At 45.4% G+C, this 16,744-nt stretch overlaps 1 protein-coding gene across 1 annotated transcript in view; it reads left to right on the top strand.

Moving 5' to 3' along the window:
• Nucleotides 1–16,744, top strand: part of LOC137537715 (intestinal mucin-like protein) — a 91,477-nt gene that overhangs the window by 57,937 nt on the left and 16,796 nt on the right. The window contains exons 5-6 of the mRNA XM_068259656.1: nt 413–511; nt 9,695–9,814. Of these exons, the coding sequence (XP_068115757.1) occupies nt 413–511; nt 9,695–9,814 (219 nt within the window). The remainder of the gene's footprint in view (nt 1–412; nt 512–9,694; nt 9,815–16,744) is intronic.

Here is a 16,744-nt window from a genome sequence, read left to right as displayed (position 1 = left end):
ACGCCACCCGCTCTGGTGTGCACCACCCCATTGAAATGCATTACCCTAGCAGATCCGCACCCGCAAGCAGATCGCAAACCGCAGCGGAAACGCTCCGGTGTGCACTAGGCCTTTATGTTTGTACATTGCCAGTAATATTACACAGAAAAGGTCTCCCTTGTCATCCTGTTTTTTTTCTGTGTAAATGCATCTATCCTCTCAATTGGGTACCCCAGATGTGGAGGCTTTCTGATTGCCTAAACCAATTAAGCACCTAGTTCCAGGCTTATAACTCTACAATGTATATACCTACAAACATATCCACACCATTATGCCATACTCTCAATTCATCCAATTGCTGAAATATGGTTTTCAAGAATTGTATGCATTTAAATTATATATCATTGTTAATTTTTCCTTAATTCTTTTATAGGGTTATGTCTATGAACAACCTACAAGTGGCTGCTGCGGATCATGTGTTCGAGTATCTTGTATTGCGGTTGCCCCTAATGGAACACTTTTCACTGTACAGGTACTTGGTGTATATAAATTACACAACAACAACACAAAAACTTTATTCCACTTACATTTTATACAAAGCACTTATTAAAATGTTTTCATGTTAAAAATGTTCATCTAATGATTAGATTAGATGATAGATTAGATTCTAATCTATGTTACATTTTAAAACTCTTAAAGAGCAAAAAAATAATATATACTGTATATATATGAGGTAAGAAAAGTGATATTGAAATTGTTAGTCAGGAACAACTTACTTTGAGTGATTATTTTGCCTGTAAATGTGCCAAAAGGTTGTTTTTATTAGGGGAAAAATAAGTCATTTATGAGAAATTTTGTGAATTTACTTCATTATGTCTGTAAAGCTATAGCAAATCTTGAAAATACTATATGAAGCTCAGCAGTGTCATGTCTTTTATGGGGCTCCAATCAGAATCCTTAGAAGTCCTCTTGGGTTCTACATACATGTAAAATTCAGGGCTTCACATTGTACCCTAGTCCTACCTTAACTCAATATCCCCTTCCCACCAGCTGTCCCACCCCCACCAACCGAATGGAAGGCCCAGACTTTTATCTTTTTCATACACTTAAATTGGGTTCTTATATAACCTTTTATAGGGCTAGTTTACTGCCAGTCTAGTCAGTCTGCAGATCGGGGCTGTAGGCTGCCCCACGTTATCATTCCTGAAACTGTAACCACATACAGTATTATAAGAACAGCTATATACCTTAAAAAGTGTATGGGTTTTCAGAGTTAGCAGTTTTATGGGACTTTATTTCAAGTTATTTGCTGCTGTGTATGTTAGGATCATTGTTTCAGATCTGTTCACTGAATGGAACCAAAGAGGGTTGCCATTTGGTGCTTTTTCAGATCATCTACAAAACCGTGACCGATCTGTGGTCACTTGCAGTCATCACTTGATCAAAATACTATAGCAGTAGAATCACTAGTTGTACCTTGAGGAACTGAAATGTATGTGTAATATTAATTTCAATCAAGAAGACTCAAAGCCAACTATATAATTTCTTTACCTTTAATCATCTTTTTACTGACAAAAAGTTGGTACCACAATGGGCATAAGTTTTTTTTTCTATCCCTTCATGCTCTGGTCTGATGAGGGGTGTTTCAGGAAACGTGCACTGCCATTTTCTACCTGCTGGTGGCAGCATTGATTTTGACTGACCTGGACTTCCACTGTCTACCAGTTGGTGGCCAACCAATAGCTTTTTCAAAACAATCACACACTATCAGCTTCATCTTGTTCAGAGTTATGCATAGCCTTTTTGAAGACTGCCCTTTCCTCCATTCAGTTGCCAGAACTTTGTGCAAAATGACCAAGACCCCTGAATACCCCCAAAATAACCCCATCGAGAAAACTAGACCCCCCACCCCCCCAACATATTCAACAAGGGGTATAATTAGAGATTTGACCTTCTAGTTTTTTCTCCATATTGATTGGGAAAAATGGAGTAGCATGTAAACATTCATTTTTGGGGAGCAAACATGCTAATTTGAAAGCACATAATGTACTTATACTGTTTGAATGTCACAAAATACACCCTAAAACATATTCCTCAACGTCTCCTGTGAATGGGAATACCAAATACCAATTCCTCAGTCGAAATTGTTGGAGAACTGGGGGGCCCACAATCGACTAAGTGCATTTCCATGGACTGAAAATCCGAAGCAGAATTTTTGCACTGTACTTCTTTTATAGTGGTGCAAAGGTACCGAGACCCCTCGATATCCCCAAAATAACCCCAGCTACAAAACTAGATCCCCAAATGTATTTGGCAAGGGGTTTAAATTAAAAGGATAACTCTGCGCAAATATAGATTTAAAAACAGGAGGAGCAAGCATGTGTATTCATGCCCACCGCTTCCCTCCCCACCCCAGTCTCCTCCCCCCCCCCCCCCGGGTAACTGTATACCAACCCCACAAACACACTTCCTTGTCGGAGGGTCAGTGTGGATTCCGCAGGCGCTGCCTGGCGACGCTCGTCAATGATTCCACAGCCGGGAGCAATTCTGTGTGTGCGCACTATGTTACAACTACCTAATGCGCATGCACAGAGCGCTCCTAGCCACAGACGCCCGATCAAGGACGCGCTGCGCCTGGCAGCACCTGCGCAATTATCTGATCAGAGAGAAATATGTTGCCTACACATACACCACAGGCCGATTCCCAATAAATTTCATGCTGAAATATATCCAGAATTGGCCTTGTGATGCCACATCCGATGCCTCGCTATCCCAACGCTGCCCTCCCATGGTCGGGTGTTTCGTCGCTCGTCCCGATATCGCTTGCTGTTACCACCGTGCACCCGACAGACAGCGAAGGCCCGACATCTTGCAGCATGTCCGACCGATTTATGTGACCAATTTCAAAAGGAAGTGGTCGCATCATTGATCGGGTATACACTTGGCGGAACCAACTTTCTTCTGATTCGATTATAATAATCAAATTGTATGGTCAATCTGATGCCAAGTTGCCTGATGTATGGCTTAACTTATTTTATTTCAATTTTGTTTTAAGCGGACCTGAACTCAGAACTTCCTCTCTGCTCTAAAAGATAAGCGACAGCATAATAACCTTAAAGCTTATGTACCCATGTCACCATTTTCCCAACGACCGATGATTTTTTCAGCGCCGAGCGGACAATTCCGCGATATTGCGATGTGGGTACAGGCGCAGTACCACATTAACTTAGAGTTGCGCCGCAATAACAACCGTCATGGCAGTTCTGAACGCCAAGATCTTTGATGACTCCCGCGCAAAGTACAGTGATCGTTTTAAGTCTCGTTCGCTCCTGACATGTAGCGTCGCATGACGTCGTGCACACCTGCCGGCAGGAAGAGGCATCACTGACGACCTTCGTTAAGGGGACGTTGCAGGACTTGTCAGGCAGGGAGTACCCGCATTTCTTTGTTACAGCTGATACAAATCCTGCAATAAATCTGCTGTGTTTATACTTCCTGCTTTCTTGGAAGACATATTGTTAACAGCCTGAGCTTTCAAATGAGCTTATCTCTCACCTCTGCCGTGGCAGTCAGATGACACAGGGGCGAGATCAAATTACAGCTTGTGATTAGACACAAATGAGGGGGAATTAACAGGCTAAACTCTCTACATACAGGGTGCATTTCTCTGTTTTCCGTCTGTCCTTTGCAAGAGTTCAGGTCCACTTTCTTTTTTTTTCTAATTATATTTTTATTTTTAACTTTTTTTTCTATAGAAAATAGATTGTTTTCAGCCGGCTGCAGCTCAAGTATGATCACAGTGATCACATAATTACTGTGATCATGTGAATCCCCCCCGAGCAGGTGATTGACCGTTCTGCTGCTAGCTACAAGATCAGGCTACAGTACAGAGCCGGGTCCCGTAGAATACTGCCGCGGGAGAGGCACACGGACAGATGTCCGTGCAGCTTTCTACCATTGTTATGACAGCAGTGATCACATTATCACGGTGATCAGGTGACAGGAACAAGGGCGTGCAGAGCGGCAATTGGCTGCTCTTCTACTACCCAGGAGACCCGGCTACAGTGTACTGCCGGGTCCTGTGGGATACGATCGGTGGGGAGGTGGGTGGCTGCAGCTTCCAAGCGCCTTATATAAAAGGCGCTGCAGCTGAGAACTGACAGCCGTGCGTTGTATACGGTATGTAAAGCGCACGGTAGTAAAGAGGAAATCAAGGATTGAACTTCATCCCATTCAGTAGCTGATAACCCTTTTCCCATGAGAAATCGTTATCCTTTTCTGGAATAGATCATCAAGGACGTCTGTATGGCTGATATTATGGTGAAACCTCTCCTTCAATGTGATGTGAGGACCTAAGCCCTAACATCACACTGTGGGAACATTGTTGCCTTGTGGGAAATAACATCTGTTTCCAACTGCATAGCAACCAGTATTTCCCCCTGTACATATGTATATCTGTAAAAAAATAATAAAGAAAAACTTTTAGCCTATTGCATTGTTAGGGGGTGTGGTTATAGATAATATCAGTTGATAATGTCTGTTTTTTTCATGTCTGCCAGTAGTAAAGATGATTACTTGCAGGCTGATTGTGAATCAAACAATATGAACAAGTTACATGGTGATTATCAATCATTTCTTGATCTCTCTTCTATTTTTCAACCTCTCACTTGCAGTGTATTGATTTATTTTTCCCCTTTTTGCTAAAGCTCCTCTTTAACCACTTGCCGACCGCACAATGCTAAAGTGTGGCGGCAAAGTGGCATGCCCAGGACCACGTAACGCCAATTGGCGTCGGGTCCTGGGTCTCCAGCTGGCCGGGGGATCGCGTGCTGTGATGCGCATGCATCCGCCGGCAATAGGCTCCGCCCACCCGCGACGTTAACCCGCCAGCCGATCGGAAGCGCCGGCGGGTTTTTAACCCCTGGATCGCCGCAATGCAAGCGCATAATCGCTTTGTAATGTATACAAAGCGTATTATACAGGCTGCCTCCTGCCCTGGTGGTCCCAGTGATCGAAGGACCACCAGGGCAGGCTGCAGCCCTCCCTGTCTGCACCCAAGCACACTGATCTGCCCCCCAATCGCCCACAGCACCCCTTAGACCCCCCCCTGCCCACCCCAGACCCCTGTTTGCACCCAATCACCCCCCTAATCACCCATCAATCACTCCCTGTCACTATCTGTCAACGCTACTTTTTAGATTAGGTCCTAAACTGCCCCCTGGGGGCTCCTGATCACCCACCACTCCCTCAGATCCTCTCCAGACCCCCCCTCCCCCTGTGTACTGTACACATCTATTCTCCCCTGTAATCACATGTCAATCACCTGTCAATCACAAATCAATCACCCCCTGTCACTGCCACCCATCAGCTCAGACCCTAACCTGCCTCTTGTGGGCATCTGATCACCCGCCCACACCCTCAGATTGCCTGCAGACTCACCCTCAGATCACCTCCGAAAGTGCATTGTTTACATCTGCTCTCCCCTCTAATCACACAGTGATCACCCATCAATCACCCATCAAACACCCCGTCACCTCCTGTCACTGTTACCCATCAGATCAGACCCTAATCTGCCCCTTGCGGGCACCCAATCACCCGCCACACCATCAAATAGCCCCCCAGACCCCCTCTGATCAACTCGCCAGTGCACTGCTTGCATATATTCTCCCCTGTAATCACCTACTGATCACCTATCAATCACCCCGTCACCCCCTGTCACTGCTACCCATCAGATCAGACCCTAATCTGCCCCTTGCGGGCAACCAATCACCCGCCCACACCCTCAGATAGCCCCCCAGACCCTCTCTGATCAACTCGCCGGTGCATTGCTTGCATATATTCTCCCCCGTAATCACCTACTGATCACCTATCAATCACCCCGTCACTCCCTGTCACTGCTACCCATCAGATCAGACCCTAATCTGCCCCTTGTGGGCACCCAATCACCTGCCCACACCCTCAGATAGCCCCCCAGACCCCCTCTGATCAACTCGCCAGTGCATTGCTTGCATATATTCTCTGTAATCACCTACTGATCACCTATCAATCACCCCGACACCCCCTGTCACCACCTGTCACTGCTACCCATCAGATCAGACCCTAATCTGCCCCTTGAGGGCACCCAATCACCTGCCCACACCCTCAGATAGCCCTCCAGACCCCCTCTGATCACCTCCCCAGTGCATTATTTACATCTGTCTTCCTCTCTAATCACCCACTGATCACCCATCAATCACCCCGTCACTGCTACCCATCATACCCATCAGATCAGACCCTCATCTGCCCCTTGCGGGCACCCAATGACCAGCCCACACCCTCAGATACCCCTCAGATACCCCCGATCACCTCCCCAGTGCATTGCTTGCATCTATTCCCCCTCTATTCACACCCTGAGACACCCATCAATCACCTCCTGTCACCCCCTAGCACACCTACCCATCAAATCAGGCCCTAATTTGCCCCGTGTGGGCTCCTGATCTCTCTGCCAAACCCTCAGATCCCCCTCAGACCCCCTTCCAATCACTTTCCTAGTACATTGATTGCATCTATTCTCCCCTCTAATCACCCACTGAGACACCCATCAATCACCTCCTGTCACCACCTGTCACCCCCTAGCACTCCTATCGATCAGATCAGGCCCTAATCTGCCCCCCTGCGGGCTTCTGATCACCCGGCCAAACCCTCACTCGCCCCACCGCAGTGACAGAATTTTTTTTTCTGATCACTGCTGGTACGACTTAATTGTGGCTGAGACCAACCGTTATGCCACACAATACGCAACTGCCAATCCAAGAAGCTACTATGCCCACCCTTTTCCGTGGAAGCCACTCCAAGTTTCCGAACGTAACATTTTTTGGGGCCTTCTCCTTAACATGGGTCTAGTCAAAAAGAACGTATTGCAGTCTTATTGGTCTATGCACCCAATACATCACATGCCCATGTTCTCTGCTGCCATGTCCAGGTCACGATTTGAGAACATCCTGCGCTTCCAGGACTTCAGTGCCAATACAACCTGTCATCTAAGAGGCCACCCTGCTTATGACTGGTTCTACAAAATTTGTCCCCTCATAGACCACCTGTCTTTAAACTTTGCAAATGCTTATACCCCTGAACAGTCAATTTGAGGCATTTGGTTTCTAGACTACTCCTCATGGTATTGGGCCCCTAAAATGCCAGGGTCGTATAGGAACCCCACACGTGATCCCATTTTAGAAAGAAGACTCCCCAAGGTATTCCGTTAGGTGTATGATGAGTTCATAGAAGATTTTATTTTTTGTCACAAGTTAGCGGAAATTGATTTTTATTGTTTTTTTTTCCCACTAACTTGTGACAAAAAATAACATCTTCTATAAACTCACCATACACCTAACGGAATACCTTGGAGTGTATGCTTTCTAAAATGGGGTCACTTGTGGGGTTCCTATATGGCCCTGGAATTTTAGGGGCCAAAAACCATGAGGAGTAGTCTAGAAACTAAATACCTCAAATTGACTGTTCAGGGGTATAAGCATCTGCAAATCTTGCACAGTAGTTCTGCGCCTGCGCAGTCCGCTCCGGCCCACGTGGCGGTGATGGACAGCGACGATCACACAGGCGCAGCACAGAGCGACCTCCAGGTCGCTCTGATGTGATCGTCGGTGGCCGGGGGCGGAACTCCGGCAAACGGCTGCGGGCAGAGCTGCGGCGAGGGAGGTCCTGGGAGCTTGGGCCTGGAGGAAGCCCCCGGTAAGTAGCGTTTATTTTATAAAAATTTGCCTGACAACTCCTTTAAAGAGACTCTGAAGCGAGATTAAATCTCGCTTCAGAGCTCATAGTTAGCAGGGGCACGTGTGCCCCTGCTAAACCGCCGCAATAGCGCCGCTAAACGGGGGTCCCTTGACCCCCAAACCCCCCACTGCGACACTTGGTCGCAGACTTGGCCGCTCCTGGAGGCAGGGCTAACGGCTGCAGCCCTGCCTCCAGTCGCGTCTGTCAGCGGCGCATCGTCGCCTCTCTCCCGCCCCTCTCAGTGAAGGAAGACTGAGAGGGGCGGGGGAGAGGCGGAGATACGCGCTGACAGACGTGCGTGGGGCAGGGCTGCGGCGGTTAGCCCTGCCCCAACCAGGAAGCGGGATATGGGGGATCAGGGACCCCCGTTAAGCCGCGGGATAGCGGCGGTTTAGCAGGAGCACACATGCCCCTGCTAACTCTGAGGTCTGAAGCGAGATTTATTCCCGCTTCAGACTCTCTTTAAGGGGTTTTATGACTGCAGTCCCTAAGTGGTTAAGTTAAAACAGATACAGAAGTAATAGTCCTTTGAACTTTCCTGCAATAAAACCATATTATCTCCCTTCTCCCTTACAAATATTACTTTTTTAGCTACTATTTACTTTTCTGGAAACTGGACTGAATTTGACAAGCTGTCGGCAAGTTCTTTTGCATAGATAACAACTCAGTTTTTTTTTTTTTAACTCTTGCTATACTGGGAAATATAAAGGGACTTCAGATAATTTCTTACTAGGGCTAGCACTATATGTGTATGCGTTTTTCTTAGCATGTCACAGGCACCCATTACAAAGGGCACAGGAAATAGCCGTCAGTAGAATATCTCTAAAATTACATATATTCTACTACGTAATTCATATTATAAAATATTAGTAATATTTACAGATATTTTACTATGACCCAACCTAACCCTACTCTTACGCAGAGCCCTCCCTCTACCTATAGCCAACCCTAAGACCTCCGTGGTGGTGCCTAACCTTGAACCCCAAATGCCTAACACTAAGCTCCCCTCCATGCCTAACACTAACCCTTCCCATACACATACAGATGTTACACTAAAGACACCCCCCTCCAATCCCCCCGCCATTGCCTAACACTATCCACTGGCCTCCTGCTGAAAAGAGCACTCCATAAAGTACAAGACGCTGGGGTCGCCTGCTATTTTATCGGAAACCCTTTTCAACAGGACGCATCTTGCTCCATTTTTAACTGCTCTGCCCTTCAGGCTTGAAGCGTTTCAAGCATATATGTGCCGCTATTCAAACTCATTCTAACCTGATGAAGTGGGTGCTGTTCAATGAAACACTGTCTATTGTGCTGAATAAGGCCCCGTTCACATCACAAACGTGGATGGCCATGCGTGAGGAACACAACACATGCGAACGCACGCCATCCGCGTTTGTGTGCGTTGCGTGGCTGATCCCATCACTGAGAAGTGAATGGGACAGCCACGCGTTTTTACAAAAAATGCGTGCAGCATGCGTTCCCGGACAGCACAGGTCTGGAACGCATGCAGTGTGAACATCAGACAGTGCACTCTATGCACTGTCTGATGTCGTGCGTGTCTGCCTCCTGCACACGTTTCCAAAACGCGGCTGGAAACGCGTGCAGTGTGAACGGGGCCTAAAATCTTTGCTGCTTAACTGTTGATATATCATCTTTAGAGATCCGCCTATACTCCATTTTAACATTTTTTTGTTCTCTGTCATTGTCACAGTGTAACAATTTGTATAGCTTTGCACCATGTAGACCAGGAAGGTTTTTAGGAAAGCAAAGTGGTGAAGACTAAGATTTTTTTCTGAGATCAGCATTGTTTAGAAACTGTTCTGGAATTATTGTATAGTATTTCTTACATAGTGCCTGTATTTGTGATGCTGTTTAATTTTAAGTCATGATTTGTTGTTTGCTTAATTCATTCAAATATCTCCTTTACTGTTTCTTCTGATTTTAGCCTGGGGAATTGATTATAGACAGCTGCACAGAGTACACATGTGCAAATATGAAAAATAACTTTATCACAAAGGTTACAACAAAGGCTTGTCCTCAGATCCAGGAAGAAGACTGTGAATCTGTAAGTTGTGTTTAGAGTTTATATTTATATACATCCAATAAACATAGTTCATGCACACATTCCTGATAAATAATCCATTTACACCAAATATAAACAAACATGATTAATTTCCTAAAGCTAGACAACAACTGACAAGTAAACTATTCAAGGATACATGAACTACATTTTTTAAAGGGAAACTGAAGTGAGAGCGATATGGTGATATATAAGCTGATATATACACTGTACTTATTTAATGTTAAACTATACAAATTGCCTGGCTATCCTCCTCTTCTAATACATTGAAGGCTAGTTCACAGTGTTCAGTTGCGTTGGAAAATAATTCTGCATGTCAACTCACTGCACATACAATTCCATGGGCCTGTTCTCAGTACTGCATTGTAACTGCACTATTCGAACTTGTTGCATGCAGGTTTTGAATTACAGTCTATGTCCAGTTTCCATTGCAGTTCACACTCATTATAATACGTGCATTATGCAACTGACCACTATGAATCTAGCCTTAGCCATTGTCTCAGAACAAGCATGCGGATCAGAGGTTTATGTTTCAGGTGTGTGACTCAGACACTACTGCAGCCACAGAGATCAGGAAACTGGTATTGTCAAAATGGAAAATAAATATGTCAGTCTCCATATACCTTTCGCTTCAGGTTCCCTTTAAATGTTACAGCTATTAGGTGACAAAAGCTTGCAGGTATTATCTGGGTCATATCACAATACAAAAATGCTGTAAATTTATGAAATCAGCAGTTGTGCAACTGTAGTCATGCACATTCACCCTCACTAAAAATCTTTGTAAATACATTTAGGTTTAACCATAGCCCTTGAACATGCATATAGATTAGGTGTTTCTGACAAACAAATCTGGCAAGATTAGCTACATGCTTCTTCCAGGAGACGACATTCAGTACAGCATGCACAATCTTTTTGACAAATTGCCCTATCCACCCTTCTGATTATAGACTCCCTTACCACCAACACCTGCCTGGCCTTAACTGCCTTCCTACGCCCATTCTTATTGCAGAAGTTGTTCCCTTGGTTGCTTTAATTAAAAATAGTTTTTTTTTACCAAGTGCAACTTTTAAAATACCAAGTGACAGTATACAAGCTTATGGGGTCTTCACAACACTTTTAACTTGAACTTGAACTCCGATGTTGCCTAGGGGGATCGGATCTTGCTAGCATGGGGCCCTGCCCCAAAGCAAAAAGAACACACATGGTCCATAATATTCTACACACGTATTGATGATGGAATATAATAATAAGGGGACACCCCAAAATCCATCCCCCTCAACATTCTTCCAAGGTGGAAGTATAGGAGTTGTTGCATAATAAGTATCCCTTCTCACAAAGATTTAAAAGTAATAATAAATAAATAGAAAAATGAATTTAAATAAAAACACGTTTTACACTTAACTTTTTATAAATGATCCAACACCATATCCAAAGAATAATGTATCTATGTCAATTAGAGATGGCCCGAACAGTTCGCCAGTGAGCAGTGTTCTGCAAACCAATATACTGGAGAAAAGAAAATACGTGCACCTTCCGTCCTCTGTTACTCGTGTTTATTTCAGCAGTGATATATCATTCACATTGGATCCCTTATAGCGGTCTTCATGGTGACAAAACAACTTGTGAGGCAATGGTGGTGGAGGAGGTGGGTGGCGGGTAAAGACGGCAGAGAGCGATGGCCGTTTCGTGTCACAGAGACACTTGGTCACAGAGACAATTGGTCTTCTTGACTTCACGGAGCACACGTCCCAAATGTGATTGACAGCAAAGATCCAGCCAGAGGTGGTGAGAGTATTTATTGCTTTTTTTTTTTCCCCTCCACTGCATATTTGAATGGGAGTGTCGCACTACCATTTTTCCTTCTAGCGAAACAGCAGTGTTCTGCAAACATTGGCTGTTTACCCAGAACGCAATTTTTTTTTTGAAAAATAATTGCGTTCACATTTTTACCATAGACTTTGATGGAAAGTGAACGCCCACTGACTTTAACGGTTAATAGCAAAGCCCCCTTACATGTCAGAAACACCAAATTTGCAGGTGATGTTAAGAAGAAAAGTGGAGGCAAGGGGGCATTGTTTTTTTTCAAAAAGACCTTATACTTTTTGAGAAAATCAATTTTAAAATTTCAAAGGAAAAAAGTATACTTTTAAATGCTTTAGAGGTTAATAGCAAAGCCCCCTTACATGGTAGAAACACCAAATTTGCAGGATATGTTAAAAAGATGGTGGGAAAAATACTCTTTTCCTTTTTTTTATGTGCAGAGAGTGGGGAAAAAATTACGTGCCCCCCCCACCCAGCATAATTAACCCCACGTCACCCATGCAGACTGGAAAAGCCAGAATGCGGAGCCCCGGCCAACTGGGGCTTCGCACCCTGAGCTATACCAGCCCACATGGGTCCATGGTATGGGGGGCTCTGGGGGGAGGGGCAGCCAAGCCTTCCCCTCCCCCCTGAAGCCCCGTCCAATCCATGGACAAGGGGCTCTTTCCCACCTCCGGTGCCCCAGGAGGAGGTGGGGACGACAATTCCCTGGGGGGGTTCATGGTGGCATCTGGGAGACCCCTTTAAGAAGGGAACTCCAGATGCCCACATCCCCTCCCAGGAGAAATGAGTACCCCTTACCCATTTCTAGAGATTTCGCGAACCTCCGATTTTAGGTTCGCGAACCCTGTTTGCGAACCTCTGCAAAAGGTTCGGTTCGCGAAAAAGTTTGCGAACCGCAATAGACTTCAATGGGGAGGCGAACTTTGAAAATTTAAAAAAATTCTACTGGCTGGAAAAATGATAGAAAACATGTTTCAAGAGCTCTAATACCTGAAGGCACACCTGATTGAGTGAAATACACATCACTGCTGGAGGATCCACCCTCCCTCCTCCAAGCAAGGTCCTTATACCATTTGACTCAGTTGTCTGCCTACAGTAATTAGTTATGGGACAGCTGCTACACACTCTGCTAGGGAGATTTTAATTAGCCTCTTGTGGGTCCCCTCCTCCCTCCTCCTACCCTTGTACCCTTCTACCTATTCCCTCCTCCCTCCTACCGGAGGGAGGAGGGTCTCATCTGCCAGGGAATTATACTATTTCAAAAACCAGTTTACATCATACCATGGCTGGGAATCGAACCCAGATCTCACTTTGTGGTGGGCAAGTCACCCTAACCACTGTACCACTACAGTAGTAACTGAAGCTGGCCTAAAATTTACCATTTATGCTCAATGCAATAGAAACATTAGATTGCTTAAAGGGAACCTTAACTGAGAGTGATATGGATGTTTCCTGTAAACAATACCAGTTGCCTGGCAGTCCAGCTGATCTTTGTGACTGCAATAGTGGTTGAATCACACCCTGAAACAAGCATGCAGCTAATCCAGTCTGACTTCAGTCAGAGCACCTGATCTGAATGCTTGTTCAGGGGCTGTGGCTAAGAGTATTATAGACACAGGATCAGCAGGCAATTCAGGCAACTGGTATTATTTTAAAAGGAAAAATCCATATCCTTATCCGTTTAGGTTCCCTTTAAGGATTTGTAGCATAAAAGCCAACTCAAATTGGCTGGGATTTAAACATGGGTCTCACTGTGTGGTGGGCAAGCACCCTAACCACTGTACCACAACAGTAGTAACTGAAGCTGGCCTACAATTTACCATGTATGCTCAATGCAATAGAAACATTAGGTTGCTTAAAGGGAACCTTAACTGAGAGTGATATGGATGTTTCCTGTAAACAATACCAGTTGCCTGGCAGTCCAGCTGATCTTTGTGACTGCAATAGTGGCTGAATCACACCCTGAAACAAGCATGCAGCTAATCCAGTCTGACTTCAGTCAGAGCACCTGATCTGCATGCTTGTTCAGGGGCTGTGGCTAAAAGTATTAGAGACACAGGATCAGCAGGCGATTCAGGCAACTGGTATTATTTTAAAAGGAAAAATCCATATCCTTCTCCGTTTAGGTTTCCTTTAAGGATTTGTAGCATAAAAGTCAACTCACATTGGCTGGGATTTGAACCTGGGTCTCACTGCGTGGTGGGCAAGCACCCTAACCACTGTACCACAACAGTAGTAACTGAAGCTGGCCTAAAATTTACCATTTATGCTCAATACAAGAGAAAAAGTAGACAAGACAAATAACATTTACATCACACTTTTCTCCTGGCGGACTCAAAGCACCAGAGCTGCAGCCACTAGGGCATGCTCTATAGGCAGTAGCAGTGTTAGGAAGACTTGCCTAAGGTCTCCTACTGAATAGGTGCTGGCTTACTGAACAGACAGAGCTGAGATTTGAACTCTGGTCTCCTGTGTCAGAGGCAGAGCCCTTAACCATTAGGAGGGAGGTGGGAGGTGGGAGGAGGGGACCCACAAGAGGCTAATTAAAATCTCCCTAGCAGAGTGTGTAGCAGCTGTCCTATAACTAATTAGTGTAGGCAGACAACTGAGTCAAATGGTATAAGGACCTTGCTTGGAGGAGGGAGGGTGGGCGGGCCTCGAGCAGTGTGTTTGGCAATAATGTGTCTGCTGACAGTGATATGGAGGGTCAAAGTTTTGCTCAATAGAGCATTATGGGGCAAATCGAACTTCCGCAAAAGTTCGCCTGATGCAGGCGAACGCGAACCCCCAAAGTTCGCCTGGAACCGTTCGCAGGCGAACCGCTTGCGACATCTCTACCCATTTCCATAAAGGGTTAAATGAAATAAAAAAACAAAAAAAGTCCTTTATTAATCTTAATTAACCAGAAACACTTACCTGTGCCTTTAAGAAAATGTTCCCATGCCAATATCCTCAGAAAAGGTCCCACGCCAATGTCCTCTAACTTGCTACCTTGATTAAAGATCTCTGACGACCCACGCAACCGACTCCACACCGAATTTTGGCTTTTTTTCCCCTTGCTCCCACTTTTCTTCTTAACATAACCTGCAAATTTGGTATTTCTGGCATTTAACCTCTTGACGACCAGCTAACGCCGATTGGCGTAAACTGGTCATCTGCGGGTTAATCGAGTGGCCTTTCCATGTCAGTTCACGGAGGGTGTCTCCGTGAACAGCCGGAGAGCCGCCGATCGCGGCTCGCCGGAAAAATGTAAACAGGCGGGGAAGAAATCCCCGCTGTTTACATCATACGGCGCTGCTGCGCAGCAGCGCCGTAAGGCAGATCAGCGATCCCCGGCCTCTGATTGGCCGGGGATCGCCGGCATATGATAGGCTGAAGCCTATCCTTCAATGCGCAGGACGGAAATCCATCCTGCGCAGCTCACAGGGGGAGGGAGAGGGAGGGAGCGGGAGAGACGGCGGAGAACGCTGCGGAGGGGGGCTTTGAAGAGCTAAGCAACTGCAGCCGGCGGCGATCAGACCCCCCCAGCAGGACATCTAGTGGGGAAAAAAGGGGGTAGTCTGATCGCCCTGCTGCACTCCTGATCGGTGCTGCGGGCAGAGCCCACGCAGCACCGATCAGTGAAAAATCCCCTGGTCGGCAAGTGGTTAAGGGGGCTTTGCTATTAACCGCTAAAGTCGGCGGGCGTTTAATTTTCCCACGGTCAGAAGGATACATTTGAAATTGATTTTCTCAAAAACTATAAGGTCTTTTTGAAAAAAAATTTTCACTGGTTTCATTTTCACTGTTCCCCTCCACATACCCTGCCGTTGGCCTGCCATTAAAGTCTATGGAGCCCGCTGTGAACAGTTTGTTCGTAAACTTTTACGAAAATGTGCGTTCGATGTTCGCGAACTGAAAATTTGATGTTCGCTACATCTCTGCTGTCAATACCCTCAGAACCCACAATGAACAAACAGTCACATGCCATACCCTTGAGGCACGCAACGGCCATATTTTGAAGCTATGGCAGTTGCAGTAGTGATGGTCATGTCTAGGAGAACTCATGGAGAAGCATGTGATTTGTTTGATCTAGATAGCCAAAAGGCTTCCCATTTCCTCCTTGATCCCACCCTTGCCACGTAGGGACTCTCTGAACATATCTGACAAGGGCTTGTTGGATATGATATTGTGGCTTCGCTCTCCTTCATAAACAAGCATGGCCACTCTGCACCTGTCTGAGTTTGGATGTACTTGCGCAATGATCAGAAGCCGCTTGTCTAAGAGCAGCTCTGTACTACTGCGCAGGTGCAGGTGCAGTACGGGGAGCGTGACTATGAACTGTCCGAGGGCCTTGGCCCAGAGGCTTTCTTCTACCTAGGTAAGTATCTAAGTTTTTTCTTTGAGAGACTACAGTTTTACTTTCAGGAAATTTTCAACTTTCAATTCAACTGGGGAGTTGCAAATGTTTGGGAACCCCCCTTTTATTAAAAGGGGTGTCCAGATTTCCCAAAAGTTAGCCTCATGGTCCTACTTCTAAGTATCTGGGTGGGAGGGAGGATTATTCCCTTTTCCCTGAGCACAAGGTAAAGGTAAACCCCTTGTACATATTATTTCACATATTAATTACACTTACTGTGAGGAATTCCTTTCTTAAAGGACACCCAAGGCGAAAATAAACAAATGAAATAAACAATTGTATCTATCTTCCTTCTTCTAAAAATGACTTTTGAAGATATTCCACAGTTTAATTTTATGTTTAAATTTACTTTTTAAGTTTAAGTAAATGTTTTATTGTTTTTTCTCAATGACACATTCATTGAAGTATGCCAGAGCTAAAATCTATGAACTATTGACCTTTTTTACATCTTTCCTGCTCTCAGAAGCCATTTTCTGCTAGGAAAGTGTTTTATAGTTGGAATTTCTTATCCGTGAGGGTCACACTGTAGTCACTTCCTGTCTGAGTCAGGACTGAGTCAAGCACTTGCATACCTGATATTTAACTCTTTCAGGCAGAGAAAGAACGAAATGAACACAGCATAGTTATTTGTGTGCTAGGCACTGTACATACCCATGTCTATCTCATCATGTCACATGTCACCTCGGGTATCC

Source organism: Hyperolius riggenbachi, chromosome 11 (assembly GCF_040937935.1).
Source record: "Hyperolius riggenbachi isolate aHypRig1 chromosome 11, aHypRig1.pri, whole genome shotgun sequence".
NCBI classification, from domain to species: Eukaryota; Metazoa; Chordata; class Amphibia; order Anura; family Hyperoliidae; genus Hyperolius; species Hyperolius riggenbachi.
The sequence above is the reverse complement of the archived record's forward strand: the minus strand, read 5'-3'. Positions and strand labels throughout refer to the sequence as shown.